Source organism: Protopterus annectens, chromosome 2.part0 (genome assembly GCF_019279795.1).
Source record: "Protopterus annectens isolate FY-2018-M chromosome 2.part0, PAN1.0, whole genome shotgun sequence".
In the NCBI taxonomy this organism is placed as follows: domain Eukaryota; kingdom Metazoa; phylum Chordata; order Ceratodontiformes; family Protopteridae; genus Protopterus; species Protopterus annectens.
The window spans coordinates 1350153722-1350181086 of NC_056728.1; the positions used below are offsets into that span (position 1 = coordinate 1350153722).

The following is a 27365-nucleotide window of genomic DNA, read 5'->3' on the forward strand; positions in this document are numbered from 1 at the left end:
AACGGACTCAAGCCCTCAGTAACTGATTAAGCAACTCTCATGATTTCAAATTTGTATATAATGTAAATAGCAAATTACTTCTATTGACTGCATGTAAAGTGTATACCTTACTTATTTTGAATAACTGCATGTAAACTGTCTCCTCTCTACTAGTATAAGAATGTAAGGACCCTTAGATCTTTTACTATGAAGACAGTTGATCATGCTCGCTCTGAATGCTACCATCTGTAAACCGTGCTATATTCTAATATCTGTAAACTGTGCTGTATGCTGTACCTTTTATACATACACATTCCTTACTGTATTGTTATTGTATATGTATTATTTACTGAACCTTTTAAAATTATGTAACCCTTACTGTATTGCTTATGAAGCTTTTCTCCCGGGGCCTCCACTGAAAACGGGCACTTTCAGGCCCAGTGGACTTCCCCGGTAATCAAACTGAAAATAAAGACAAAAAGGAGGCTATGCACTTCCAAGTGGAGAAAATGTAGAAAGAAAAAATGGACCCTTGGGCAGGAGGGTAACAATCAAAACCCAAAAGAAAAACAAGGATGAAATGAGGGGACTAATATTGCAACAGTGAAGAGGACATCTACTGTTATGGTAAGTTTTTACACAACTGTACTGTGCCCTTCTATACCACTGGAACAGTGAAGAGAAAGACATCTACTGTTATAAAGATTCTACACAACTGTACTGTGTCCTTCTGTACCACTGCTTCAGTATTCTTAATTTATTTTACTCTCCCTAGGGTTAAGAAAAAGAGTGGGAGATGGGTTTTTTGAGGGCTCTTCCCAGTCTTCCATGAGGATAGCCCCAGTAAAAACTGCTGTAGCTCTAGAAACCACATCCAATTTATAATGCTTAGTAATAAAGGTATGCACAGAGGACCATGTAGCAGCTTGCAGGATAGAACAGGTAACCAAACCCTTGAAGAAAGCACCAGAAGAAAAGCCAGCCCCAGTGCAATGACTCGTTATGACGAAGAACAAAAGGAAATGGCCTTAGAAATCCAGGAAGAGATGTCTTGCTTTGAGACACCTAAACCCCAAATCCTGGGATGAAAATAAATAAAAAGCTAGCAGACTTACAAATGGTCTTTGTTTTATCAAAATAATACCAAAGCTGTTTGTGCAAATCCAAAGTATGCAGGACTCTCTCATTAGCAGACTATGGAGAAGGAAAATAAGATAGGTGCTGTACTGCCTGATTTAAGGGAACTCATTAACAACCTTGGGTATAAAAAGGATTAGTTTAATGATGCACCTGGTCTCTGTGGGGGGGTATGGTCATAAGGGCCTGAAACTCAAAAATCATTCAAGCAGAAGTAAGAGGAAGCAATAAGAAAGTCTTCCAGGTACAGTGTTGCAGAGAAGCTGAAACTGCAGGCTCAAAAGGTGCCTGGATCAATTTTTGAAAACAAAATTAAGATCCAAAGTATGATGACTAGGCTTACTTAGAGGAATAAGACGCAGGATGCCTTTAAGAAACTGTCCTCAAAACGAGAAGCCAAAGGAGGACTCAAGGGAAGACAGGCAGAAATAACTGACAAATGGACCTTTACAAACAAACAAACAGAGCCAAACTGGAGCAACTCACACAAACCAGGAGAGGATCAGAGGGATCTCCACTGAAAAAGGGTCCTGGCTACGACCATGGCATCAGACTGAAAATCTTTTCAATTTGGACATAAAACTTTCTGATTGCAAGTTTTCTTTCCACCTGTAAAACCCTGGGCATGTCCTGTAAAAAAAAAGTTGCCCAAAAGGGATCAAAACCCCATCACCCACAGTGTCAGTTGAAGACTGGACAAGTGAGGATGTATGAATGACCCCTTGTCCTGCATAAGGAGGTCCAACCAGTGAGATAGCTTGTGGTGATTGCCCCTGGCCAGATGCATTAAGATGGGAAACTAGTGCTGTCGTGGCCAAAAGGGAGTTACCAGCAAGATTCTGGGGAGTCCAGCTGAATCTTCTGCAGGACTCTTGGAAGTAGAGGAAGAGGAAAGAACACAGAGAAACACCTCCTTCCAAGGGAAAGAAAGGGTGACTAACTTCCATGCCAGATGGCATGTCATATGTCACTCTGGAACAGAAAAGAGGGAGCTGCCTAACAGAAAAGAGGGAGCTGCCTGTTCACAGGGGAGACAGATTTACCGGAGGAATATCACACCGATGGACTATGTCTATAAACATTTCTCTGTGAAGCACCCCTTCACGAGCCTGTGTTTTGGACCTGCTCAAACAGTATGCCATTAGATTGTATTCTAAAGGAATATACACTGCCTGAAGAGAATGAAAGAAAGTTGTCAAAGCCAAATCCTTTGGAGATGGAAGAGGCGCCAACACTGTCACTTTCTGAATCCTGTAGCCCAGACACACATGATCCTGACAGGGAGTCCGGTCAGATCTTTGAAAGTTCACAGTGAACTCAAGACTTTGAAGGAAAGATGTAGTGAACTCCAGAAATTGTAACAAACAACTGAGAGAAGGTGCCTGAATCAAGAGGTCATCTAAATAAGGAAATATCTGAATACACTGGAACTTGCAAAAGGCAATCACAGGACCTAGGCATTTTGTGAATACCCTTGAGGCAGTAGAGAAGCCAAAGGGCAAAGCAGAGAACTGAAAATGAGAGGACACAACAGAAACACAAAAATAACTTCCTGAGAACAGGGTGACTAGGAATGAAGGTAAGCCTCCTTCAGATCCAAAGAAACAGAACAGCCTGGGGCAACAACAGAGAAAACAGGATTTGAAGAGAAAGCATCTAAAAAGAAGAAACCTCAAGAAAGGTGTTGAGCAAAAAGAGATCCAGAATAGGCATCCACGAACCCTCCTGTCAAGGAAGTAGGAACATTCCAAAGTAAAATATTTTTCTTACTTGGGAAGGAGGGACAGACTGAATAGTTCCCGTGTCCACCAGGGCCACAAGAACCTCTGAGAAGGGATGATACTCTCCAGGAGGCGGAGAAAACCCTGAAAAAGGAGGGAGGTACTTCCACACCACAAAATAACCTTGATGGATGATGGACAGTACCCAAGAATCTGAGATGACGAGTTGCCAGTTTGGAAAACAGAGGGAGAGCTGAAGGGACAATGGAACCGGGCCAAAGGTTGGGGGGGGGGGTGTCAGAGAAAAGTACAGTTGTGTACACTTACAATAAATATAGATGTTCTGAGTGTATTCACTGTTGCAGTCATTACATTTGGGTTATCTGCTTGCAGGTAGCCCTCAGCCGGCACGATTATCAAAGTCTTGGGTCCGGCGTCAGTTGCTGTCTCTTCTTCCATGACGTCAGGTAGTCAGGGGTATAAAGCATGCAGATGATGCCATTACATCAGTTTTTCTTGCCCCAGATGTCAGGTGCCCCCATAATGGGAAGCAATTATATGTGTGTGTATATTTATATATATATATATATATATATATATATATATATATATATATATATATAAGGTCACACCTCCAACAAAAAGCAAATACACCAGAAAGCTTAAATACAGTAAACAAGAAGAGAGGTATATCCAATAGAAGTCAGGGGGCTGGAGCAGGGTAACCAGGACTGCAACAGTGAATACACACAAACATCTACATTTATGGTAAGTGTACACAACTGTACTATGTTCTTCGTGTTTCACTGTTGCAGTCATTACATTTGGGTAGATTCCCACAGCTAAGGAATGGAGGAGGTAACTATAGAGCATTAGGACCAGCTATTAGGCCCTGCAAGACTGCAGAGGCAAAACCAGCTCTGGATTTAGAAAAAAATAGGCAAGTGGTAATGCTTGGTGAAGGTATGTACAGAACTCCAGGTAGCAGCTTCTAGGAGGTCCCTAGTAGGAACAGATCTGAGAAAGGCTGTTGAAGTAGATGCAGCCCTGGTGAAATGTGAGCTTATCCCCTTGTGGGGTAGGATTTCCATGGTGCTTATAGCAGAAATGAATACAATGTCCTATCCACTTAGAAATGGTTTGCTTTGAAATGACCTTCCCCCTCTGCTCTTGCAGCAAAGGCAACTAACAGCTGTTCAGTTTTTCAGAGAGGCTTAGTCCTGTCCAAATAAAATCTAAGTTGTATGTGCACGTCCAAAGAGTGCACTATTCATTCTTCTTTGTTCTGTGGATTAGAAAAGAAGGTTGGCAAATGAATGGACTGACTGAGTGCCACACTGGACACCATCTTGGGCATAAAGGAAGGATTAGTCCTGAGGGATACCCTATCCACATGGAAGATCATGAAGGGCTCCACTGCCATGAGGGCCTGTAATTCAGACACTCTTCTTGCTAAAGTGATGGCTAGAAGGAAGGCTGTTTTCCAAGAAAGTAATTTCAACTCTGCAGTTGCAGCTGGCTCAAAAAGAGGTAGAGTGAGGTTTTCCAAACAAAAATAAGGCCTCAGGCTGGAGCAGGGGCTCTCCTTGGTGGTCTTAAATTTCTGGCCCCTCTGAGGAATTGTTTCAGCAGGGGGTGAGAGAAGATGGGAGGCTCATTATTATAATGTGCTGAAATGGCTGAGGCATAAATTTTAACAGAAGAGAAGGAAAGGCCATTGTGAAGCATCTCTAAGTATTGAAGAATATGCGGTAAGGTGGGCACAAATGTGCCCATCCCCTGAGTTTGGCTCCAGGAACAGTATATTTTCCATTTTTCAGCATAGTATTTTCTAGTACTAGGCCTCCTTGCCTCCAGAATGACATCCAGCACTTGCTTACTGAGGGATGGTATTGGAGAGCTCAGGTAATTAGCCAGGCTGCAAGGTTCAGGGTTTGAGGGTGCAGAATCTGGCCCTCCTGCTGGGACAGCAGGGAAGGGGTCTGAGGCAGATGCTTTGGTTCCAGCAGTGACATACTGCGCAGGATGGGGTACCAGTGTTGGCGTGGCCCGTATGGTGCAATGAGTATTGTCCTTGGTTTGTCCTGTTTGATCTTTAGTAGGACTTTCAAGAGGAGAGGGAGAGGCAGAGGGGGGAAAGGCATAAACCAAGAGGCTTTCCCAAGTAAAGGACAGGGCATCTGCTTTCCAAGCTTGTCTGTGCGGAGTCCTTGTGCAGAATTTGTCCAACTGGTAGTTCTGAGGGGAGGCAAACAAGTCTATTTCTGGGCTCCCCCATTTGTTTCTCAACATGTTGAATATCTTTGGTTCCAGTTTCCACTCGTGTGGGCCTATGAGATTTCTGCTTAGGTCTGCCACTGAATTTAGCTTGCCTGGCAGGAACTGAGCTTGTAAGTGCACTTGGTAGCTCAAGGCTGTGTTCCACAGAGCCATGGCTAGTCTGCAGAGAGGGTATGAGTGGGTTCCCCCCTGCTTATGTACCACATAACAGTGGTGTTGTTTGTCTTTAGCAATAATTGCCCTGGAAGAATGTGGTCCTTGAAGGTGGTCAGAGAATTCTGTACAGCTAACATTTCTTTGTGATTGATATGCAGGTGCATCTGACTGGGATTCCATTTGCCCTGAATGCACTGCCCTGCCAACTGAACCCCCCATGCATAGTCTGATGAGGCTGTTATTAAGGTTTGGGCGGCAGGGGGTAGAGAGAATGGCAGTCCCTTGTTGTGGTAGCAGGCCTCTGCCCACCAAAGGAACTCTGTCTTTATACAAGGAATGATATGAATCATTGATTCCAGGTCCTGAGAATGTTGACACCATAGGCTTTTTAGATACCAATGTAGTTTCCTCATATGCAGTCTTGCACATGGAATTAGTAAGATGCAAGAGGTCATGAATCCCAGAGCTTGCAGTATTTTCTGTGCAGATAGCTGGGTCTTTGGGGCCAGTAGTTTGAAGTAGGCTGTCAAACAAACTTGGAAAATAAAGAAATAATCCCAACAACCTGGAACACACCACCTTTATTGACAACAAAATGTTCCTTCGACTAAGCTCTTACACCAGTAACTGGCTTCATCAGAGTCAAAGAAACCTCTAACTACAACAGAATAAATAGTGAAAAACTTTTTTACAAACACTTAATTGATAAGCCAATCATCAGCCATAAAATAACATTAGGTAAACAGCCCTTTAGAAAACAGTGCTTAGTGCAAATCATTTAATCTAAAACAAATCAAAGAATCCATTTAACAATACGTATAATACCTAGCCAAATTTAAACATATCCACTAAGTTCCACAAACAACAAAATTGGTTGAAAATTTTGTGTGAACATATAAAAAATACTTTAAAACTTTATTCTATGAATTAAAAACATTGATATATAAAAAACATGTGTATTAAAAAGAACATAGCAGCAGGCAATGCTGATAAACATACCCAAGCTGAAAAACCATTAGCTTTTAACTTTTGAAGTTTGAAACAATACCAAACTATGGTTTCAGATGTATTCAAAACACTATTACGCCCTATGATGTACCTGTTCAGGATACAAAATAAACATTGTACCCGGTATAGTAAATGTGCTAAATAATGTTGTTGGATCTCTGCTTTAACATGGGCATGAGGGAAATACCTTCATTAAGTCCTGGTGGTCGCGTGGCATTTAACCTCAATTGCCACCTTGCTTCTTTGCTTTCAACAAGAAGTCTGTCATCTCCACCCCTACAGTTCGGTACCACCCGATCAATAACAAAGAAAATACATTTTTTTTAAATTGGGACAACCAACACTATGATTGAATAGAGCATTGTGCCCATCTTTTCTTCTAATGGCCCTAAGATGTTCACCAATCCTGTCCTTTAGCTTTAGGACAGTTTTTCCCACATAGAAAGCATGGCAACTGACACACGTGGCAACACAGACCAACATCGTAGTATTAAAACTACATCTCCCTGGGCATGATAAAGCATAATCATGCCCATGTATTGCCACATATGGCTCATCATTTATGTAGCGACAAAATTTACATGACCCACATTTGACCATCAAAGACTTGTACCATCTATTTTTCTTGTCCTCCAAGATGTTTTTAATGTTTTTTCCCCCTACTAAATACCACCGTGGGTTGAGCCCCCAACTTTGTCTTGGTGTATTCATTGAAACAAACTTGCCACAATTTTTTAGTTGTTTCAATAAGGGGGGTACACAAAGGGTTGTATTTTAAAACAAGTACGTCAGAATTATCCCTTGTGGTAGTACCCACAGTTTTAATACCTGATGTTAAAATAGGATAAAAAGATGTGGACCTTTTGGAAACCACTTCACGCTTTGTATTTAAAACCAATTTTAGGGGATAACCTTTCTCTAAAAACATCCCTACTAAAGTGTACATCTCATCCAAGAAAATCTTCTCATCACTAACTAGTCTTGATAACCTCACCATTTGACCCTTAATAATGCTTTTTCTCTGATGGTGAGGGTGGCAACTATTGAAATGAAGTAGGGAGTTGGAATATGTTTTTTCCTGTGTATGTTACTTTGTAGCCCCTTATCAGTGATCTTGAGATGAATGTCAAGATAATCTATTTCGGTCTGGTGTCACGTGTAGGGTGAATTTAAGGAAGGTAGTGGTGTGATTTAAGTACTCTACAAATGTTTTAACCTTCTCCTCATTGCCTTTCCACAAAATAAGAACATCGTCAAGGAACCTATTGTACATCAGAATATTTTCCATAAAGTTAGTACAAAAAATATTGGATCTTTCCCAGTCCAACAAGACCAAATTTGCATAGACAGGGGCACATTTGGCACCCATGGCAACACCAGCAATCTGGTGAAACAATTCACCTTCAAAGGTTAAATAGTTGTTCCTAAGAACCAATTCCATTAGTTCCACCAGTTGGTCAATCTTTTTTCTATCTATCCTATCACATGTGAGCAAGGATTCTCTGAACCAATTTAATCCCTCATCATGGGGAATAACTGTAAATAAATTCACCACATCAATGATGAGAAAGGAATATTGAGTGGCACTGTTGGTATGTCTCAAGCGTTCCTAACAGTGCCATGAATCCTTCAGAATATGCTCAATTCCATTGACCACACATTTGGACCCAAAATCCACAAATGCCACCAAAGGTTCAGTCTTAGAACCCCTGGCCGCCACAATGGGTCTCTAAAGGGTGGGTTGTTGACATTTTTGTGGATTTTGGGAATCCCAAAAATTACAGGTGTGATTGGGTGGGGGACTGTCAAAAATTGTACTTCATTCTCATCTAAGACACCTTGATATAAAGCACCCATTAAGTATAAATCAACACCAGTGTAGGCTCTGTTTATTTCATTTTTTGAAACTCTATGGTATGTGTTAGTGTCCTTCAAAATCTCATGCATCCTAGATACATAGTCTATATGACCCATTGCTAAAACTTAGATCAGCCAAATTATAGCAATAAGGTGAAATAATTTAGTTTGGCCACCAGAGGGCACTCTTGATTCATTAATTTAAATAGGTTCATACAATGATTTTAACATACAGTTTATTCATTGTTTTATATATCTATTTTAAACTTTTATAACATTGTTCAACTTTTTAATTTTAACTTTGACATGGTTGCCTATAGTTATAAATACACAACTTTGCAGTTGATATAATAATTCATGTTTTTAGCTAGGGTGGTAAAGTATTTTTCCTTTGTTAAATTAACATCAAGATTTTAATTATTTATTTATTTAATTAATTAATTAATTAATTACTAGAAGGTTGCTATTGGAGAGCTAATTAATTGAATGCATATAAATGAATTGATGGTTGGAATATACTGGTCATCTAAAGAAGTCATAGTAATAGACGAAAACGCGGTGTTTTTTGCACATTTTTAACAAAGGCGTTCATGGTTTTATGCTGTTATCGAATTGTGATGGAATAAACATTTAACCCTTTAAACGGAGTTGGCGGCATATTTTCTACGTGGTTACCGCTTTCAGACTATAAGGTAGTTATCACAGCCACCAGAATCCCTGCCAGCTTCTTTAAGGCTCTTACAAGGGATCCCAATTATACTGAGTGAAACTAATACTAATACAAATGGTAATATTGACCAAACAGCAAGACCTTCAGGAGTGGCTAGAGTGATCACCAAATAAATATATGCAAACACTCTCAAAACTTTCTAAAAAGGACCAGCCTGATTGAAGGATTTAAATTATTTAATCATAAATAATAAAAAAACAAATTAAAGACCAAATATCTATTTATAATAAACAGAAAAGTTTCAGTCACAGGGAATATTAAAAACACCACCGATGAAAAGTCTCACATAGTTGCAGAAAAAAAAGAAGTTATGTACTCACCGTAACGTTCCACCTGAGTAGTTATACTTCATTTTTCTGCAACTTGTGGGTATTCGGATCCATATCGGATCCGAGCTGGCAACTTTACAAGCATCTGTTCCGAGCTCCTCCCCCTTACCCATAACACACCACCATCTACTGCCTTCCCCCCGATTGAGTTTGCTGCAAACCAAACTACAGCAACTCTAACTAGAAAAACCATACATGATCATAACATGAGAAGGTTCGGAGAAAGGAGGGTGGGACGGTTGCAGAAAAATGAAGTACACCTACTCAGATGGAACGTTATGGTGAGTACTTCTTTATCTTAAGTAGTTAACTTCATTTTATCTTCAACCTGTGGGACAGAGTCCCCAACTACTCATGCCCTTGGGAGGCCCTCATGGAAGGATATTCCTGAGCACCGCAGAGCCAAAGGATGCTCTCCCTCTGGAGATTAAATCCAACTTATGATAAATGAAAGTATGTGACTTAGTCCAAGTTGCTGCCGCACAAATGTCATGCAATGACACCCTGGACCATAAAGCAGCAGACGTAGCCATAGATCTGGTAGAATTAACTTTAAATTGGACCAGGTGGAGACAAACCTTTGTCTTTGCAAATCTGCAAAATACATAGCGTAATCCATCTAGCTACAGAAACTTTGGAGATGGCCTTACCCAAAAAGGGCTTAGAAAAGGACACAGATAACTGATCAGACTTATAGAGGGGCTTTGTTGTAAATTAAAACTAAGTAGTCTATGAACATCTAGCAAATGCAGTTTATATTCACCTTTGCTCTGAAAATTTGGGAAGAAAACAGGCAGGTTAATTGTTTGATTGATGTTTGATTCAGAAACCCTGTCCTTATGGAAAATCAAGTAAGGGGCACGGCAGAAAATGCCTGAAGTTCAGAACCCCCCCTAGCCGAAGTAATAGCCACTAGGAAGGCTGTCTTCCAGGACAGAAACTTTAAATCTGCTGAAGCTGCAGGTTCAAAGGGTGTAGCAACTAAGCACCCACCAAGAGGAGAAAATGCTGAGAGAAGGAAGGAGCCACTTTTGTGATTAAGTATTTTCTTTTGATTTATTTCTTCGAAAAACTGCATTGCCGCCTACTTTTCGGCATTTTCTTGCTTGCAAAAGTTGATATCTGTGTTAGAAACAGTATTTAGAACATACCTAGAGCCTGTTTATTGCATTTTGTTGCGTTGCACTTAATTTAAAATCGTTTTTTTCTTAAAATTGCATTTTACCTGCCTCTGACCTAGCACACACGTGTTGGGGTCATTTATTGCACTGTTCTGACTAGTTTGCTACTTGTGTGTCTCTGCTATCCTTAAACAAAAAAACAAAAAATAAATCTTGCTATTTTCCCACTTTCTATAATTTTAAAAAAAGTTCAGTTACAGAGTTGCTGTTCTGAACTGTTTGTAAGTTTCTTGGAGGCCAGTGCTTACTTGGGCTAAAAGGAAGTCTCTGTGTTCACCAGTGGCAGTGATAAACACTGAGCAGCCTCTGCCTGTCCCTGTAGCAGTGGTTACTGCCTAGAAACTGTAGTTTTATTGGCCATTTTGGGTAATTTCCAAACTCCTTGATCTCTCTCTCTCTCTTAAAACCCTGCAACTCTGCTTTTGTGCGGTCTTGCGGACACAGCAGTGTCGGGCAGTGCCGGTTAGCTGGGGTATACTATTCCTGGCTCCACAAAGTCTGTGCTGCAAATTTTCCCTTAGAACTAGGCAAGCCTCAACTCAAGCGCTTCAGATCAACTGCTCTTATTGCAGCACCTGCATAACCCAAATCAGCACTTGTCCAAATCTCCTAGACAGCACTATTATTTTCCAAATCTCCTAGACAGCACTATTATAATACAGCATATGACCCTCGACTGTCCGCAAAACAAGTGAAATTTACTTTTCCAAGCATGTCCAGAGGTCAGCTTCAGGTGTACTTGCCAGTTCATCTGGTGGAATTGGGCACCCTGAGGCAATGTCACAACTGCCTCATTCATGTATACAGACAACCCTCTCCCTCTTACCTCTAGACACAAACAATTGTGAGAGATGCAAATACACAGCTGGACTGGAGGCTAATCACTCTCAACCCATGACTGTAACAGACAGTCAAGAGGAGAAGAGACACACCAGCATCACAACACCAGTCACACATGGATCTACAAAACAAGCACCGGCAAAACATACACATAAATACACAAAAACCTATTCGGAGGCACTAGGTACCAATCTGAAAAAGAAACCGGGCCCTCCAAAGCAGACAAGCACGCAACCTGCACCTCCAAACACAAGCCAGAAAACACATAATTCACCTCAGCAGTGTGCCTCACGACAGCCCCTAAGGCAAAACACCATACCCACCATGCTAGTAATAGGAGACTCTACAGTAAGACACACAGATGTTCCACTCACCAGGCTGAACAAGCAGAAGGTTACTGTGCTGCCTGTCGGGTGCTAGGATCCGTCACATAATATAGGCACTTGGGTCACTCCAGAACAAGTACAAGTATGACGCTGTCATTTGTACATGTTGTTGTGAATGATCTAAGACGTACCTCCCTGGACTACATGGAAGGAGATATTGAGGAGCTCTCTGATCATGTAGCCCAAGCTGGTATGACCCTGACCTTGAGTAGCATACTACCTTCACCTAGAATGATGCCACAATACAAAGACAAAATGAACAATTGGCTAAGCTTCTGGTGTCATTCTAAGGGGATCCAGTGTCTGTCTGCCTGGGATGATATGATAGACAAGCCTTGCTGTTTCACCAGAGATAGTTTGTACCTGTCACCCCCTAGGCTTTCTAATACTGGCCAAGGCTCTTGCCGTCCACTTAGTGCCTTTTTTTAGGCAAGGCTCAAAGGACAAACCAACCACCGTAACCAGCACAGGTAACTAAAAACTAAGGGTAATGCTACTCAACGCCAGAAGTCTCAACCTCAAAATGCATGCACTCGAGGCACTCCTCAGTATGGAGGAAATCCATGTTTGTGCAGTGACGGAAACCTGGTTCAAGGCTCCAGAGAGCACCCCAGCACTCCCCAAGTTACAATTCATATCATACCTTCCGGCCTCCGTTACCAGATCGCAGTATAAAGGGCGGAGGTGTATCCATATTCATCAAGGATATCCACATCTCCAGGTTAGTGGCGCAGCATGATGCCCCAGAGAACATCTATGCGCAACTATAAGCAGGCAAAACCACATTTCAAGTCGTATCCTGTTATAGATTGCCCACCATGTCCCAAGATGCTCACTAAACATTCCTTGAGGCATTGGAAAATATAAAGGTCCTACCCTACACCATAATTTTGGGTGATTTCAACTACCCTGGTATAGACTGGGCAAACTACCAAAGTTCTAACTCCTATGCCCAGCGATTCATAGAATTTATAAATTCAAATGCCCTTGAACAACTGGTATGTTCTCCCACTAGAGGGGACAACACACTGGATTTAGGCATCACAAATATGGACGCCCATTGTACCACACCCGCTATCACTCCCTCTCTGGTCAGATTAGACCACAAACTGATAACCCTGGACATCCTCACCCATCCACCTCCCCCAGTCAAAGAAACCATTGTAAAAAATATTTCCAAAGCAAACTTCAAACTACTTGCGTCAGAAGTGGAAAGCTTCACTATTCCCTTGCAGAAGGATAATGATATCCAGGATGCAGAATCCTACACCAAGGCACTTTATATACATCTTCAGGATTGCATGGACCATGCTATCCCAAATAAAACCAAGACTCCTTCCTCAAGCAAGAAGAAACCAGTCTGGTGGACCCCGGCCATAAGCAAACTATACAATAAAAAGAGGAGACTTATACAAAAAAAGGCCAAATCTCAAGTAGAAAAATCATCCCTGATCAGCATTAGTAAGAAATTGAGGGCCCTTATCAAGTCAACTAAATTTTGAAAAGAAAGTTGCCAAGGATAATAATAAGGCCTTCTATGGTTACATCAAAAACCTAAATGGCAACACTCAGGTCTGTTCTGAGCTAGTACAAAATGGAACAAAATACACGGACCCCACTGACATTGCCAACTTCTTGGCGGACAGGTTCAGTGCAAATCCACCCCCCCCCCACCTCACCACCTACAGGGCCTATTACTATTCCAGGGGATTGTATAACTCCAATTATTACTGATACATTGTTTAATAAGGCTCTAGCTAAAGCTAAAAACACTGCCTCCATGGGACCAGATGGTGTCCTGGGCAGTGTCATACGTGAGCTCCAAAATGAATTAACCCCACATCTGAATACTCTGTTCAGTCTCAGCCTCTCGACAGGATACATGCCCATAGAATGGTGCACAGCAACGGTGGTTCCGCTGCACAAGAGTGGGCCCACAACCGACCCTGGGAACTACCGACCAATAAGCCTGACCAGTCTGATCTGTAAGGTAATGGAGCGAATTATTATGGAACTTATAAATGGAGAGGAGATTGGGAACCTCCAAACACTTGACCCCACACAGTTCGGCTTCGTCAAGGGCAGATCATGCCTCCTGAATCTGGTGGACTTCCTTGAGACAGTTACTCAGGCTATAGATAAGGGAAAGGAGATACACATGGCTTACCTTGACCTTGCTAAAGCATTTGACACCATTCCCCATTCGGGTATTATTGATAAACTCGCCAACCTGGGCATAAACCCTTACGTCACAAGATGGATCACAAACTGGTTCTCAGACAGATCCCACAAAGTAAGAGTAGCGGGATCTATGTCCGAATCCAGACCAGTAACGATCGGTGTGCCTCGGGGCTCTGTCCTGGGGCCCCTCCTGCTTGGCATATACTTCTCAGAAGTACAGGCAAGCACTGAAGGGCTGTGGCTGACCAAGTTTGCGGACGACTGCAAACTGGGTGCTATAATAGAGTCTCCGGCCAACATGGATATCCTCCAGAAGGGCCTTAATGAGACTGATGCATGGTGTCAAAGCCATGGTCTCAAGCTAAATGCTAAAAAATGAGTAGTAATCCCTTTGGAAAAAACAGAGTACCCACAAACTACCACATAGGAGGTAACCCCCTGAAATCTGAAGTAATAAGGGATCTAGGGACCCAAGTAGATAGTCAGCTTTCCTTTGCAAACCATGTTGCCAAGGTGGTTAGAAAATCCTTCTATGTGACCCATCTGATCACGAAAGGGTTCGCATCAAGATCTAAGGATGTAGTGGTGCCCCTCTACTCTTCCCTCATCAGATCCATTATTGAGTACAATGCACCAATTGTAATGTACCTGGCTAGGCATTTCCAGCAGCTGGAGAGACCACAGAGTACCTCACTAAGAGGACTAATGGCCTCAAACAGTTGCCCTATGCAGCACGATTGAAAAAAACTAAGGCTTTTCTCTGTTGCATACCGCCTTCTCAGAGGCGATCTCTGTCGAACATACAGAGCCATGTCCAACCCAGAACTGCTGAACATGCTCCATCTTAGCAAAACCAAATCTACTCTAGCTACACACTCTAGGGATATAAATCTCAGCACAACAATGAAACGAACATGCTGGAGGGATAGATTCCCTTCACAAAGACTTCCCTTGCTATGGAACAAGGTCCCGATCTACATTAAGACAGCGCACCTCACTATCACTCTTCAAGAGGAACCTTGACGAGTGGATGGGTAACAGAAAGTTCACACCAGGGAGCATACCAACAGCTCTACTAGACAGGGGCCAAGGGTACTAGCTGCAAGATCAAGGGCCTAGGGAACTAACCAAAGGGGCGGTGAATACCGCACAACATGGCTGGGCTAATATATGCCTTCGGGCAGATAGCCCGGTACCTACCTATGAACCTATGACTGAAGAACCAAAGTAAGGTCCCAAGGAGGAACAGGGTTCTTAACTGGAGGATGCAAAAGAAAAGTGCCTTTGAGAAAACCCTTACACAATCTAGAAGAGGCCAGGGCACTCATGTTCTCACCTACATGAAAATTTGAAATAGCTGCCAGTTGCACTTTCACAGTGGAAGAACTGGCCCCTTGTTGAAAACTATTGGCTAAGAAATCCAGTACTGCAGACACAGGGGCCAAAAAAGAATCCAGCTTTCTCCGAGATGCCCAAATATTAAATCATTTCCATTTACTGCGGTAAATCTTCCTAGTGGAAGACTTATGAGCCGCCACTAGAATAGTTTTCACTGAAGACGAAAGACTGAGTCCTGGCAATTAAGGGAACTGGAGCAACCAAGCGGTCAGCTTGAGGCTGTCCAGGTTGGGTGGACTGGTGCCCGAAGGATGAGAAATTACATCCGGGCAGGGATCTAGAATCCAAGGAGAAGCTAGAACATGAGACCAGAGGAAGGGGAACCTAACCTGACGAGGCCAGAATGGGGCAATGGAGGATCACCTTGTACCCCAGTCGGCAGGCCTTCTGAAGAAACTTCGGAATGAGTGGAAATGGGGGCTAAGTATACAGAAGCCCGGGAGGCCAAACATGGACTACAGCATGTCTGCGGGGGTCCGCTGGTGAAGGAATCAGAGCGGAGAACTCGCTGCACTTTGCATTGGAAGGAGATGCGAAGAGATCGCAGCAAGGCTGTCCCCATGCAAGGAAGACCTCCTCCACTACCGACTGTTTCGGAGACCACTTGTCCTTCAAAATGCTGGAGCGTCCCGGGATGTGTGCTGCAATCAGGAACTGACTGGTGGATATCGCCCACTCTCAAACTCTCATGGCCTCTCGACACAGAGGGTAAGATCTGGTTCCTCATTGTTGTTGATGTACCAGACAACAGACATATTGTCTGACTGAACTGCAATAGTTCTCAGAGGAAGAACAGTATGGAATGCCTGCAATGCTAAAAGCACTGCTCTCATCTCCAGTACATTGATGTGCAATCTGGTCTCAATCTGGGACCACATGCCTTGGACCGTTCTCCCCAGATAATGCCCTCCCACCCGAGCTGGGAGGTGTCCATGGTCACTGTGGCTTGGGGCTGTGAAGGAACAAATGGGTGTCCCTCTACAATCTCCAGAGATTGTACCCCACCAAAGAAGTGAAGCCCTGCAGGCTTTGCTGATGTGAATTGGGTATTCCATAGGGAGATCCAGCCAAGACGACTGTACGGCTAGAGTCCATTATAGAGCACGCATGTGAAGATGCATGCAGGGGAGGATAGAAATTGAGGCAGCCATAGAGCACAAGGCTCTGAGAACATCCGCCACCTTCGGTAACCTGGGGCCAAGAATCAGTGATACATGAGCCCTCAGACTCTGGACCCTGTCTGGAATTAGGAAGACTCAATTGAGGGTGTCCAGTCCTGCCCCGATAAAGTCCAAGATCTGTACCAGATTCAAGAGTGTAAGTAAGTATGCAAGTATGACGTGGGAACACTGACCATAATCCGTAACAGGGCTGCAAGATGTAGGAAGAAGTCTCTGGCTTGGCAAAGAAGACGCTTGGTGGAAGCAGCGAGGAGCCAATCATCTAGGTAAGAGAATACCTGAATGCCCTGAAGCCTCAGGTGAGCCTCTATGACTAACATTACCTTGGTGGACACCCTGGGGTTGTGGTGAGACTGAAGGGTAGGGCTTGGAATTGGAATTGGAAATGACTGGCTCCCAGCCGGAAGCGAAGGAATCTCCAGGAGCTTCTGTGTATCTCGATATGGTAGTAAGCATCCTGGAGATCTATAGAGCACACCCAGTTGCATTCACGAAGAGAAGATAGAATAGACTGTAGGGTGACCATGCAGAATTTCTGTTTGGAGACAGCCAGGTTTAAGGCTGACCGGTCCAAAATGGGTCTGAGGTACCCAGTCTTTTTTGGCACTAAAAAGAATCTGGAGTAAATGCCTGACCCGGACTAATCGGTGGTGGGGACCGGTTTGATGGCTCGTTTCTGAAGCAGCTTGGAAACCTCTAGTGCTGCCGTCTCCCTCTGAACAGGTGGAACATCTGGGAGGTGCTTTGGTTGGATTGGAGGGGCAACAAACGGGATGGTGTAACCTCTGGATATTATTTGAAGCACCCAATGATCTGCAGTCATGGACTCTCATGCCATTGGGTACAGTGATAATCTTCCCCCAACTGCCTCCAAAGTAGGGCAGTCGGGCAACCCCTCAGGGCTGCTGCGCGGGCCTGTCCGAGAAGGGCTACCTAAGACCCAAAGTTCCTTGGACCCCCCCCCCTGCCCCTGGGCCGGCGTCTGTCATGCCCTCCCTGCCTCTAGGGGACGAGTTGTCCGGAGAGTCCCGGGAAAACTGCGATTTCCGGAACCACATCTTCTTTTGCCCTCTCTGATTCCGGGAAAAGGATCTTTGAGGGCTAGAGAAGCGGATTCCGACAGCAGACAAGTCTTCCCATCTTTCTCACTCTGGACAAGAGTGTTATAGACAGTCTTCACAAAGAGAGAAGAACCATCAAAGGGAGCATTTGTAAAAGATGCCTTGAAGGAGTTCGCAAACCTGACAGTCTGAGCCAAGTGTACCAATAAAGCAACAAGAAAACACACTCCACCCAAACGAACTACCTGACCACGCACACACTAAGGAAGGGAAGGGTCTACACAAAACTATCTCACGATATATATATATATATATATATATATATATATATATATATACACATACATACATACACATATATACATACTTTTTTTTGACAAAAAAAAAAAAATGACGAACTAGCTTAGGGGAAGGAAAAGGGAAACTGAGAAAACTCACTAGAAACAACCCCAAAAAGCACTTACAGTACCACTGAAAACTCAGAGCTGCGGAGATCACAATGCTGATGCACGAAGCAGCAAATGAGATCTGAGGGAAGGCAGTAGATGGTGTGCTGTAGGTAAGGGGGAGGAGCTTGGAGCTCGGAGCAGATGCTTGTAAAGTTGCCGGCTCGGATCTGATATGGATCTGAAATACCCACAGGCTGAAGATAAAATTAAGTTAAGTACTTCAGATCAATATTTAAGCTAGTCTCGCTATCTATTCCTGATTGACTACAAGAATTACTTTCCTATGTACTGAACAAAGCAAAGCAAGATGGGCGAGTGGTCCTTGCTGTCAGATACAAGACAGGATATGCAGAATCCTGAGAGCACCTGTAGGAGCCACAACCACACTGTGCCTCTGGCTCCATTCAAAACTGTGGGATAACATCTTTACGGCTTAACCCACAGTAAGTTAATTTCAGATGTATTTTTTAAGTTTGTTGCAGCTGGATTGCGATTAACCTCTGCTCTGCCAGTATCCTCTGTTGAAATATACATTTCAGTTGCAATAATGCACATACATTTCTTTTCTTTCCAGCAGGGCACACTGTTGATACATTTTTAATACAAGTAACTTTACAAATACACTTTTAAACACAAGCATCTGTAAAAATCAGTTTGATACACAAATATGCAATTCTTTACAAACTTCCAGCCAGCTGTGTTGGCATATGTTACAAATCCACTGCCCAATTTCTCCTGGCATGGCTGGCAGTACCTCCTATCGTCACAATGTTGATGATCAAATAGGAAGAAAAAAAAAAGTGACCCATTATTTTTGTTTCTGAACATAATGTTATGTCCAAATAAATTGTTGATGCTATTTGTCATCACTGGAAGTTTTTATTGCATGATTTCACTTTGAAAAAGTTTTTTGTAACCATAAATTTCTTATAGAAACTGGAAAAGTTTGGGTAACAGGCTGGTACACAGTTTGCGTATTCAGCTTTTGATTCTACCCATGTACAACCTTTGAATAAAGGAACTTTCCCTTGTGGTGATTGTTGTTGCAAAGTTGTCATTAACGTGCTTGAAACCATGAACGGGATAAAAGTTGACTTAATGAGCCAAGTAGTCTTGTGATTCTGTGGCTATTGTTTATGTTCTCAGATTTTCCTGTAATTTGTCTACATTGAAAAAAAACATGAGAAAACTAAAGGATAGAGTGAACTTATGGAAAAAAGAGAAGTAAGCCCTTTGGCTGAAGACACTGTAGTATGCCACTCCAGTGAATCTAATAATTTACTGGTTTCAGTTTTATAGGATACAAAAACTAAATTCATTTTCGGCTGTAACTTAAATAATTTTTTATTAAAAAAAGGAAAGTTTATGTATTTTAAAATTTAATACACTTAAGCCATGTGGCCTTAGTAATGAATTAAGTTGCTTGATTTACTGATAACTATGATGACTAATTTTGGCAAGTGTTTAATTTTACTCCTCCTGAAGACTTTGAAAGAGGTGCCAGAGTTTATTTTTCAATAGAAAGGATGTTCAGAGTTGTTTCATTTTTCATATTGTTGTTGTCCAATATGACTACAGGGTACCTTCCATAAATTCTCAAATCTCCTAACACTTGAAGCAGAAACTACCATAGCCAAGGAAGATTGGATACTAATTCTTACCACAGATCAATGTAGCTTTTTTCCCCAACTGCAAAAGAATAGAGGCAGCACAAAAACAGGCTGGTATAAGGTTCAAGCAAGCATACAAGTATGGGTGCTGTTAAATCACTCTTAGAAAATACAGGTTACTGCCAAACATCCTGAGGGCAAAGACCGCTTCCCTGCACCCTGATCTTTAGAATTCTTTCCTGAAGCATTTTTCTACTTTCAACTTTGTACTTGGAAACAAGCCACTCACCCTCAGCTTATATACCTCCTTAACCAAGCCTCTTGCCTGTTGATAACTTTTTATTCACTGTAGTGTTTCCCTAAAGCTTTTTCTTTATGGTGTCTACAAATCTGTAACATTACCGTTGTGTTATCAGGAGCATAACTACATCACCAATTTAAAATTACCTACTAAACAGTGTGCCACCATGTGAAACCATGTAAACAAAATATACCGTGCAGAAGCTAATAAACTATACTAACTGCTAAGTCAATTTCAGGACAGGCATTACATTGCTTCATGCACTGGCTTGAACAACATAGTACATAATGCCCACTACTAAGTGAGCATCCGTGTACGGTACCTTTTCTCTATCACCTGATTTTCTAACTAGATCGTAACTGAACAGGGACACCAAGGTCAAAAATAAAACAAGAATGCTAATCCATTAATAACAAAAACAGGGGCTTTGACAGTTTAAGGTAATACAGTAATAGTAAGAAAGAGGGCACATTTAGGAAGACAGCCCAGTACATTAAGCTTGTGCCTACAGTAGGTGGACACAGTTCTATGGACTTCACACACTCAGAGGGCTGCAGATTATTTTAAGGGAGCTCCCTCATTACTTTTACTATTTAGGAATACTTCTGAAGTAGCAGTTTTACTTTCAATACTGTCACAAAAGATTAAAAAGCAATTCAGGTATGTAGCACCTTCTCATACTGCAATGTTGTGACCAATACAGATGTTACAACAGACATATATTAATTACCAAATAACAACTCAGAAGACACTTGTGATACTTACCTGGCTTGTATGTCATTTTCCAAAGCTTTCTGAATTAATTCTGTGATTTCTGCTACTTTTACACTGGCAATTCTACAACATTTGAGTACCTATAAAAAATTTAAAAAATATATATATTAGAAGGTGAACTTTGTCAGCCATACACGACTGCAGTAATGTCTACAAATTACATTTTAAGCTTAATTAATTCCCTGTTAATATTGTACTTTCACAACATGCAGTGCAGATCCAAACACTACACAAGAACAAACGAGACAACAGTTAAATGATCAACGCACTAGACATTTCATGTACAAAAATCCACAGAGAATGCTCTAAAGTTTAATCTCTAGTCCTAGGTCCCCTGGCCAGAGACATTTTCCAGCGCTACACTTACAGAAATAGATTAAGGCATTAAATATCTGTGAAGGGGAACAGAGAATGGAAGTGCTGACTGCAATGTAAATACTAATGTACATTCTACATATTCTTTGCTAATCAGCAAATTAAGCTGCAAAATTATACTGCAACGTATTGAACCAAATGTCAAAAACCTAAATGTTAGCAGAATATTAAGAAAATCTTTAAACATTTGAGACCCCCCCCTCCCCCAAATCTAAAACATAAATACAGAGTTTGAACTGGTGCAGACCCACATTACTCTCATATAAAGAAGTCTGCAACACATACCAATGCATTGTAGCATGCAAGTGAATACAAAAATGACATATGCCCCTTTAATTAAGCTGTCAGGATTGTTTTACCTTCATCAGTCACATAACATCCAAATAATGTTTTGGTACATTTTAAAATGAGCATTTGTGTATGCATTTGTAGTCTGATCATTAGGCTTTTCCACTGGTAACATGACTTACCCTTTAATGAAGAACATAAGAAAGGAGGTAGTTTCAATATAATATGGAAAAATGAGCATTCTACCCCCCCCCCCCCAAAAAAAATAAAAAAGTTGCGTTACCGTGCTCAGTGTAACAGATCTTCAAAGAAGTGACATTTTAATGATGTGTCTCTACCTATGAGCCCTTCCTTTCTCTACATTATACTAGGATTGTCACACCACATCACCCCTTGGGACAGCCCTCTCTCCAAGGGAGATGTGTTTCAGTGAAATGCTTAATCTTTTTCTTCCTGAAATTAAGGGTCAAGAGTTAGCCACTGAAGGCAGCAGGCAGTCATCCTGTTAGGCTCAGAATTTTTTTTTATTACCCCCACACTTCCTGATGGCCAGACACGACACTGTAGCATCAGGATCTGTAAAATCCATAGGAAGGGTGCATACATCCACACAACTGACAGATATAGTGCATACCCAATGACTGGGAGACCAAAGTCCTGTCTTCTCAGTCTCTAACAGGTGGGTGCTTGTGCCACGTGACCTAGCCAAGTCCCATAGCCCAAAACAGGCACCAACTCACATTCCTGCACAGCCTGCTCTTCTAGCACTCGCATCTTAGTAACAGGAGCTGCATCAGGGTTCTATCCCTCTCTACTATACAGCTAGATAATAACAGTTAAACTCATACTTACCAATATATCATCTAGTTCAAATGTCAAGTCACTGGAGCTCATGGTGCACAAGCTTAATGTTGATCTGGTACTCCAACTCCTCTGCTATCAGTGGCAGCACGTCCCATTTAAAAACATTATCCTGTGCCATCTAGAGTTTTAGTGAGAAATGCGAAATTACAGTAGAAAGCTAGTGCCACTGCTGTAGCTGTAGCACTACAAGTACCCCTCAGCTGTACATAAGATAACCAGTGGTCTCTCAGTATGCCAAAGCATACAAACTAGGGAAATTGTGGAATGACAGCCCACACTACTGCAACACTCTCTTCCTAGAAAACCAGTTGTTAAGGTGAATACATCACCTAAGTGTATTGCACTTCTTTGAGGAGAAATCTTGTAGTAGCATCCTTAACATCTGGGTAGAATTTCCAGCAGTTCTGAGATTAATCCATAGTGCTGCCTGGCTAAGCCCATGGTCCTCAGCAGCATCATTCTGCACCAACTATGCCCTGCTCCTTACAATGGGAATCTCATGCTGACAAACATGTTTGGGTGAGAGGAAGGTCTATATTTTTTTTAAATCATTCATGAAAAAACAGCATTCACCAATAAATTTTGGTCAATTTATTTTGTCTTTGACTTTTGACACAAAATATCTGAGCTGCTTATGCATATCCAGTGTGTACAACAGTCACTTAACTCTTCTTTTCTTGCTTTGAAGAGAAGACTGGAAAATTAAGAGTCTGGCCCAAGAGAAATTAATGTAATTATTTTCACAAAACACAGGGTGGACCTCTCAGTCACCAAGTCACTGTGAAACACTGTACATGATTTTGTACACACAAGAGACAACGGCTGTTAAATTTTTCTAAGTTACTGGCACCATGAGAAGCTTTTTATTCCATGAAAAAAAAAAAACAGCTGCTTCAAAAGGGATAGTAAAGTTAGCTTTTCTATTTTGAAATACACTTAAATAGCAGGAAGATGCAGAGGTATCCTTAAATGTAAGATACCTTTTATGAAAGGTTTAAATGCAACAAAATATGGTTGTGCGAGTGTACTTGACATAACCATGCGTGTTTGAATAATAGAATCACTGCTATATTTCATTCATAAATGAATGAGACTTGGCTTCTAGTGGATGCCAGTGTTTTAGCTAGATGTCATTAGCAGATGCATACGCCTGGACCAGACACAATGTTACTCATCTATAAAGGGCTAACATTTGCCATCTTTTGTTCTTTTAAATTCCCTATAAATATGCTTGAAACTATCCTCATTTGGTCGACAAGGTCATCATACACTTGAATCGGGAGGAGAAAAAGATAGCAGTAACATCACCTGTGCTAATCTGAGGGTACACAAACATTTATCGCTTTTCTAACATAAAGAGGAAAAACTTGGCCTACATTAATACTATCTGCACTAAATGTATACAGCAGAGTATAACTAAGCAGTATGCCTTCAGAAGTGACACTGCAGAGCTACCAGATCCATTCAAGGAAACATGCAAGGAGGAGGGGGAAATGACTCCTAACAAAGCAATGATACAGTTACTCAAACACTTGAGTATCTTCACTGAGTTGTGCTTTGTTCACATAGGGATCACTGCCATTCATTCATAAATGAATGTGTTATTACTAAGCAGTGGGAAGGTACCACATTCTTCAGGCTTTGGTGAAGGATTACAGTATACCTTTTAGTAAAGCAGCAGCTTCTAGACTGAATGCCCAGCTTGTAATGCTGGGTGTAAAAGTGTGAATGCAACCCATGAGATAGCCTCACAGATGCCTTGTGATGGGACATTCTTGAAGTCTGAAGTGGTGGCTGCTACCCTGGTGGTCTGTGCCTGGATGTGGCCAGCTAGAGTCTTCCCAACATGGTTGTTAACAGAAAGCAATGCAGCTGGAAATCATTTTAAGACTGTGCTCGGATACTGCCCTACATTACTTTCCTGATATTACAATAAAAGAATCTGATTAGAACACAGAGTATTGGATTATTTTACTGTAACACCCATGCTGTATGTAAACACCCAAGATGTGCAGAGTGAAAAACAGAAAGATGAATGGGCTGACTGAAGAACATATTCACAACTACCTCAGTTTTGAAACAGAGACTGGCCCTCTGTGTCACCTTGTCCTACGAAGAACATATCAATTATACACAGATGCCTGTAGTCCTGAGATCAGTCTGACAGAACTGAAAGTTACCAAGAAAAACAATCAAAGACAAACAAACAAACAAAGCAAAAAAAAAAGACAGGATCAGAAATGGCAAGCTCTACAGGAGAATATGCTAATCAATTACAAATCCCCATGGAGCCACTCTGCTTGGCTCAAAGACAGAGGATGGAATTTCTGACATGTAGTCTTTGTTAGCTCTACTCATGTAGCTCAGGAAGGTACTACAAAAATAGTGGAACAGAGGAGGTTGAGTCTAGATCTTCTACTTGATTAGGTACGACTTCCTGGTGTTAAGCCTTCTAGCAATTTGTAAATTATGAACCATCAGAGCATGTTCATACATTCTTCCTACAATCAAAGAGCACATCTAGAACCTCAACCACATTTCCTAATACTGGTGGAAGATTAACAGTACCCATGAGTCATTGTTAATGCTGCAGCTGTAGTACAGTTTTAAGTTTCCAGAGCTGGTGTTTGCTTTACCACTGGTTCTACTGCGCTAAACAAATTCAAAGAGTCTTGGTCACTGACAGCATGGAAGGCTAAGCAATGATCACCCCTCAGGAGCCAATATGTGACTGAGTAGACAGAGGGACAGGGGGTTTTAGTCTATCAGAGTGGCCATGGGTATTAAAGACCAGAGATTTATTTTGATGAGAAAACACCAAGGCTTTATTTTTACTTCATTAGCCTGTATCTTTACTTTAGACATTATTGGTGAATGATCTGAGATAGTTATTGGATGTGTTTTTAAGCTTTCAATTAAATATCCATGCTCTTGTGAAATACAATTTCCATACAGTATAGCCCCAGTTACTGTACTTTGGGAAATATGCAAACTCAAGTTCCTGCTAGTAATAACTTTACACCTTCCATTCCAAATATGTTAATTTACTTCTAAAGAACTTTATCCTCTTTTGTTATACTTTCCATTCTAGATCCCCCTGACACATTCACACTTATTGCAAATCAGGTTCAACCTTGTAGGAAAATCTTGGCTACACATCTACACTGTACATTTTTTAGATTCTCTCATCTCCATTCTCAAACAAAAATCAACAAGAAGCCAGCACAAAGTACAGTTTTGTACCTACCATAAATGTAGATGTCCAATAGGTATGCATCTGCAGTCCTAACATATGGGTTGTCCTGCCTCAGGCAGCCCTTCGGTCGGCCGGATTCCAAAGTCTGGGTCTGGCCTCGGCTGATGTCGCACTTCACCTGACGTCATAGCTGCTGGGGTATAAAGGCATCAGCCGACGCCATTTTCCTCAGTGTTTCTTGCCCCAGATGCCAGGTGCCCTCTAGAAAGGCTAAATTTGGATAAAGGCAAATAATTCCAAACAGTATAAAGCAAAATATATATATACATATATACATACAAACAAATACACCATAATAGATTTCCCCCAGCTAGCTAAAAGAGGGGTAAGTACCCTAGGAATACCACAGAGGGGAAGGAGGGTGGGTAATCCTGACTGCAGACGCATACCTATCGGACATCTACATTTATGGTAGGTACAAAACTGTACTATGTCCTTCAAGGATGCATCTGCAGTCCTAACATATGGGTAGAATACCATAGCCAAACTGGGGGAGGAGGCACTAAGATAAAGATGGTGTAGTTAAGATCCCTTGCAAAACAGCAGTTGCAAAACCTGCTCGGGATCTGGAGTATAAAAGAAGATTATAATGCTTGGCAAATGTATGCACGGAGCTCCAAGTAGCGGTTTCTAAAATGTCTTTGGTAGCCACTCCTCGTAGGAAAGCTGTAGTGGTGGCTGTAGCTCTTGTGGAGTGAGGCCTGATATTTTCAGGAATTGTCTTTCCATGAAAAGAGTAGCAAAATCTAATGCAATTTCCTATCCATTTTGAGATTGTCTGTTTTGAAATTGCTTTTCCTTGCACTCCTGTTGCATATGCTACCAGAAGCTGGTCAGTTTTTCTGTTGGTCTTAGTTCTGTCCAGATAGTAGCGTAATTGTCTGTGCACATCCAAGGTATGTAGTAGTCTTTCCCCCCTGTTCTGTGGGTTGGGGAAGAATGTAGGCAAATGAATCGCTTGGTTCAATGATACCCTGGAGACCACTTTTGGCATAAAAGTAGGATTAGTTCTCAGAGACACTCTATCCTGATGGAAGATAAGGAAAGGCTGTACTGCCATTAATGCCTGTAACTCAGATACCCTTCTTGCTGAAGTGATTGCTAGCAGGAAAGCAGTTTTCCAAGATAAGAACTGTAAGTCTGCTGTTGCTGCTGGTTCAAAAGCGGGAAGTGTTAATTTTTCCAGCACAAAGTTGAGATCCCATGTAGGTAAAGGTGGTTTCCTTGGAGGCTTTACGTTTTTGATTCCTCTCAAGAACTGCCTGAGTAGAGGATGAGAGAAGACAGGAGGATCCATGTTGTACTCTGCTGAAATTGCTGATGCATGAATCTTAATGGAGGAGTAGGACAGGCCATTGTGGAACAGTTCTGCTAAGTATTCCAGGATGTGTGCTATATTTGCCAATGAGACATTTTCTCCCTTTGCTGCACTCCAAATGAGGTATCTTTTCCATTTGGCTGAATAAGTTTTCCTTGTGGAGGGTCTGCGTGCCTCCAGGATAATGTCCTTAACCCTCTGAGATAAATCTGTTTTATTTTGTTTTATGCAATATTCCAAGCAGCTAGCTGCAGTGTTTTCAAGTTTGGATGCAGGGTCTTGTAGTTGTTCTGTGTTAGAAGCAAGGGACATAGAGGTAGAGGCCATGAGTGTGTCCGAGACATGCTTCTCAGTAGCGGGTACCAATGTTGCCTTGGCCAGTCTGGAGCTATCAGGATTACCTTTGGCTGTTCCTCTCTGATCTTCAGTAGGACTTTGTACATCAAAGGAAGAGGTGGAAATGCATATGCTGTCAGGTTTTTCCAGCTGAAGGAAAGGGAGTCCACCCTCCAGGCAAGTGGGTGGTATGCTCTTGAGCAGAATTTCTTCAATTGGTGGTTGTGTGGGGAGGCAAACAGGTCTATCTCCGGCATTCCCCATTTCTTTGTTATGGTTTTGAAGATATCTGGATGCAGCATCCATTCGTGAGCATCCGTGGTAGTTCTGCTTAAGGTGTCTACTAGTGAATTTTCTTTTCCTGGTACA

The 27365-nt window shown here is 41.9% G+C and overlaps 1 protein-coding gene across 1 annotated transcript in view; it reads right to left on the minus strand.

Moving 5' to 3' along the window:
* Positions 1–27365, minus strand: part of EXOSC9 (exosome component 9) — a 952766-nt gene that overhangs the window by 256244 nt on the left and 669157 nt on the right. The window contains exon 8 of the mRNA XM_044061532.1: positions 20551–20639. Within this exon, the coding sequence (XP_043917467.1) occupies positions 20551–20639 (89 nt within the window). The remainder of the gene's footprint in view (positions 1–20550; positions 20640–27365) is intronic.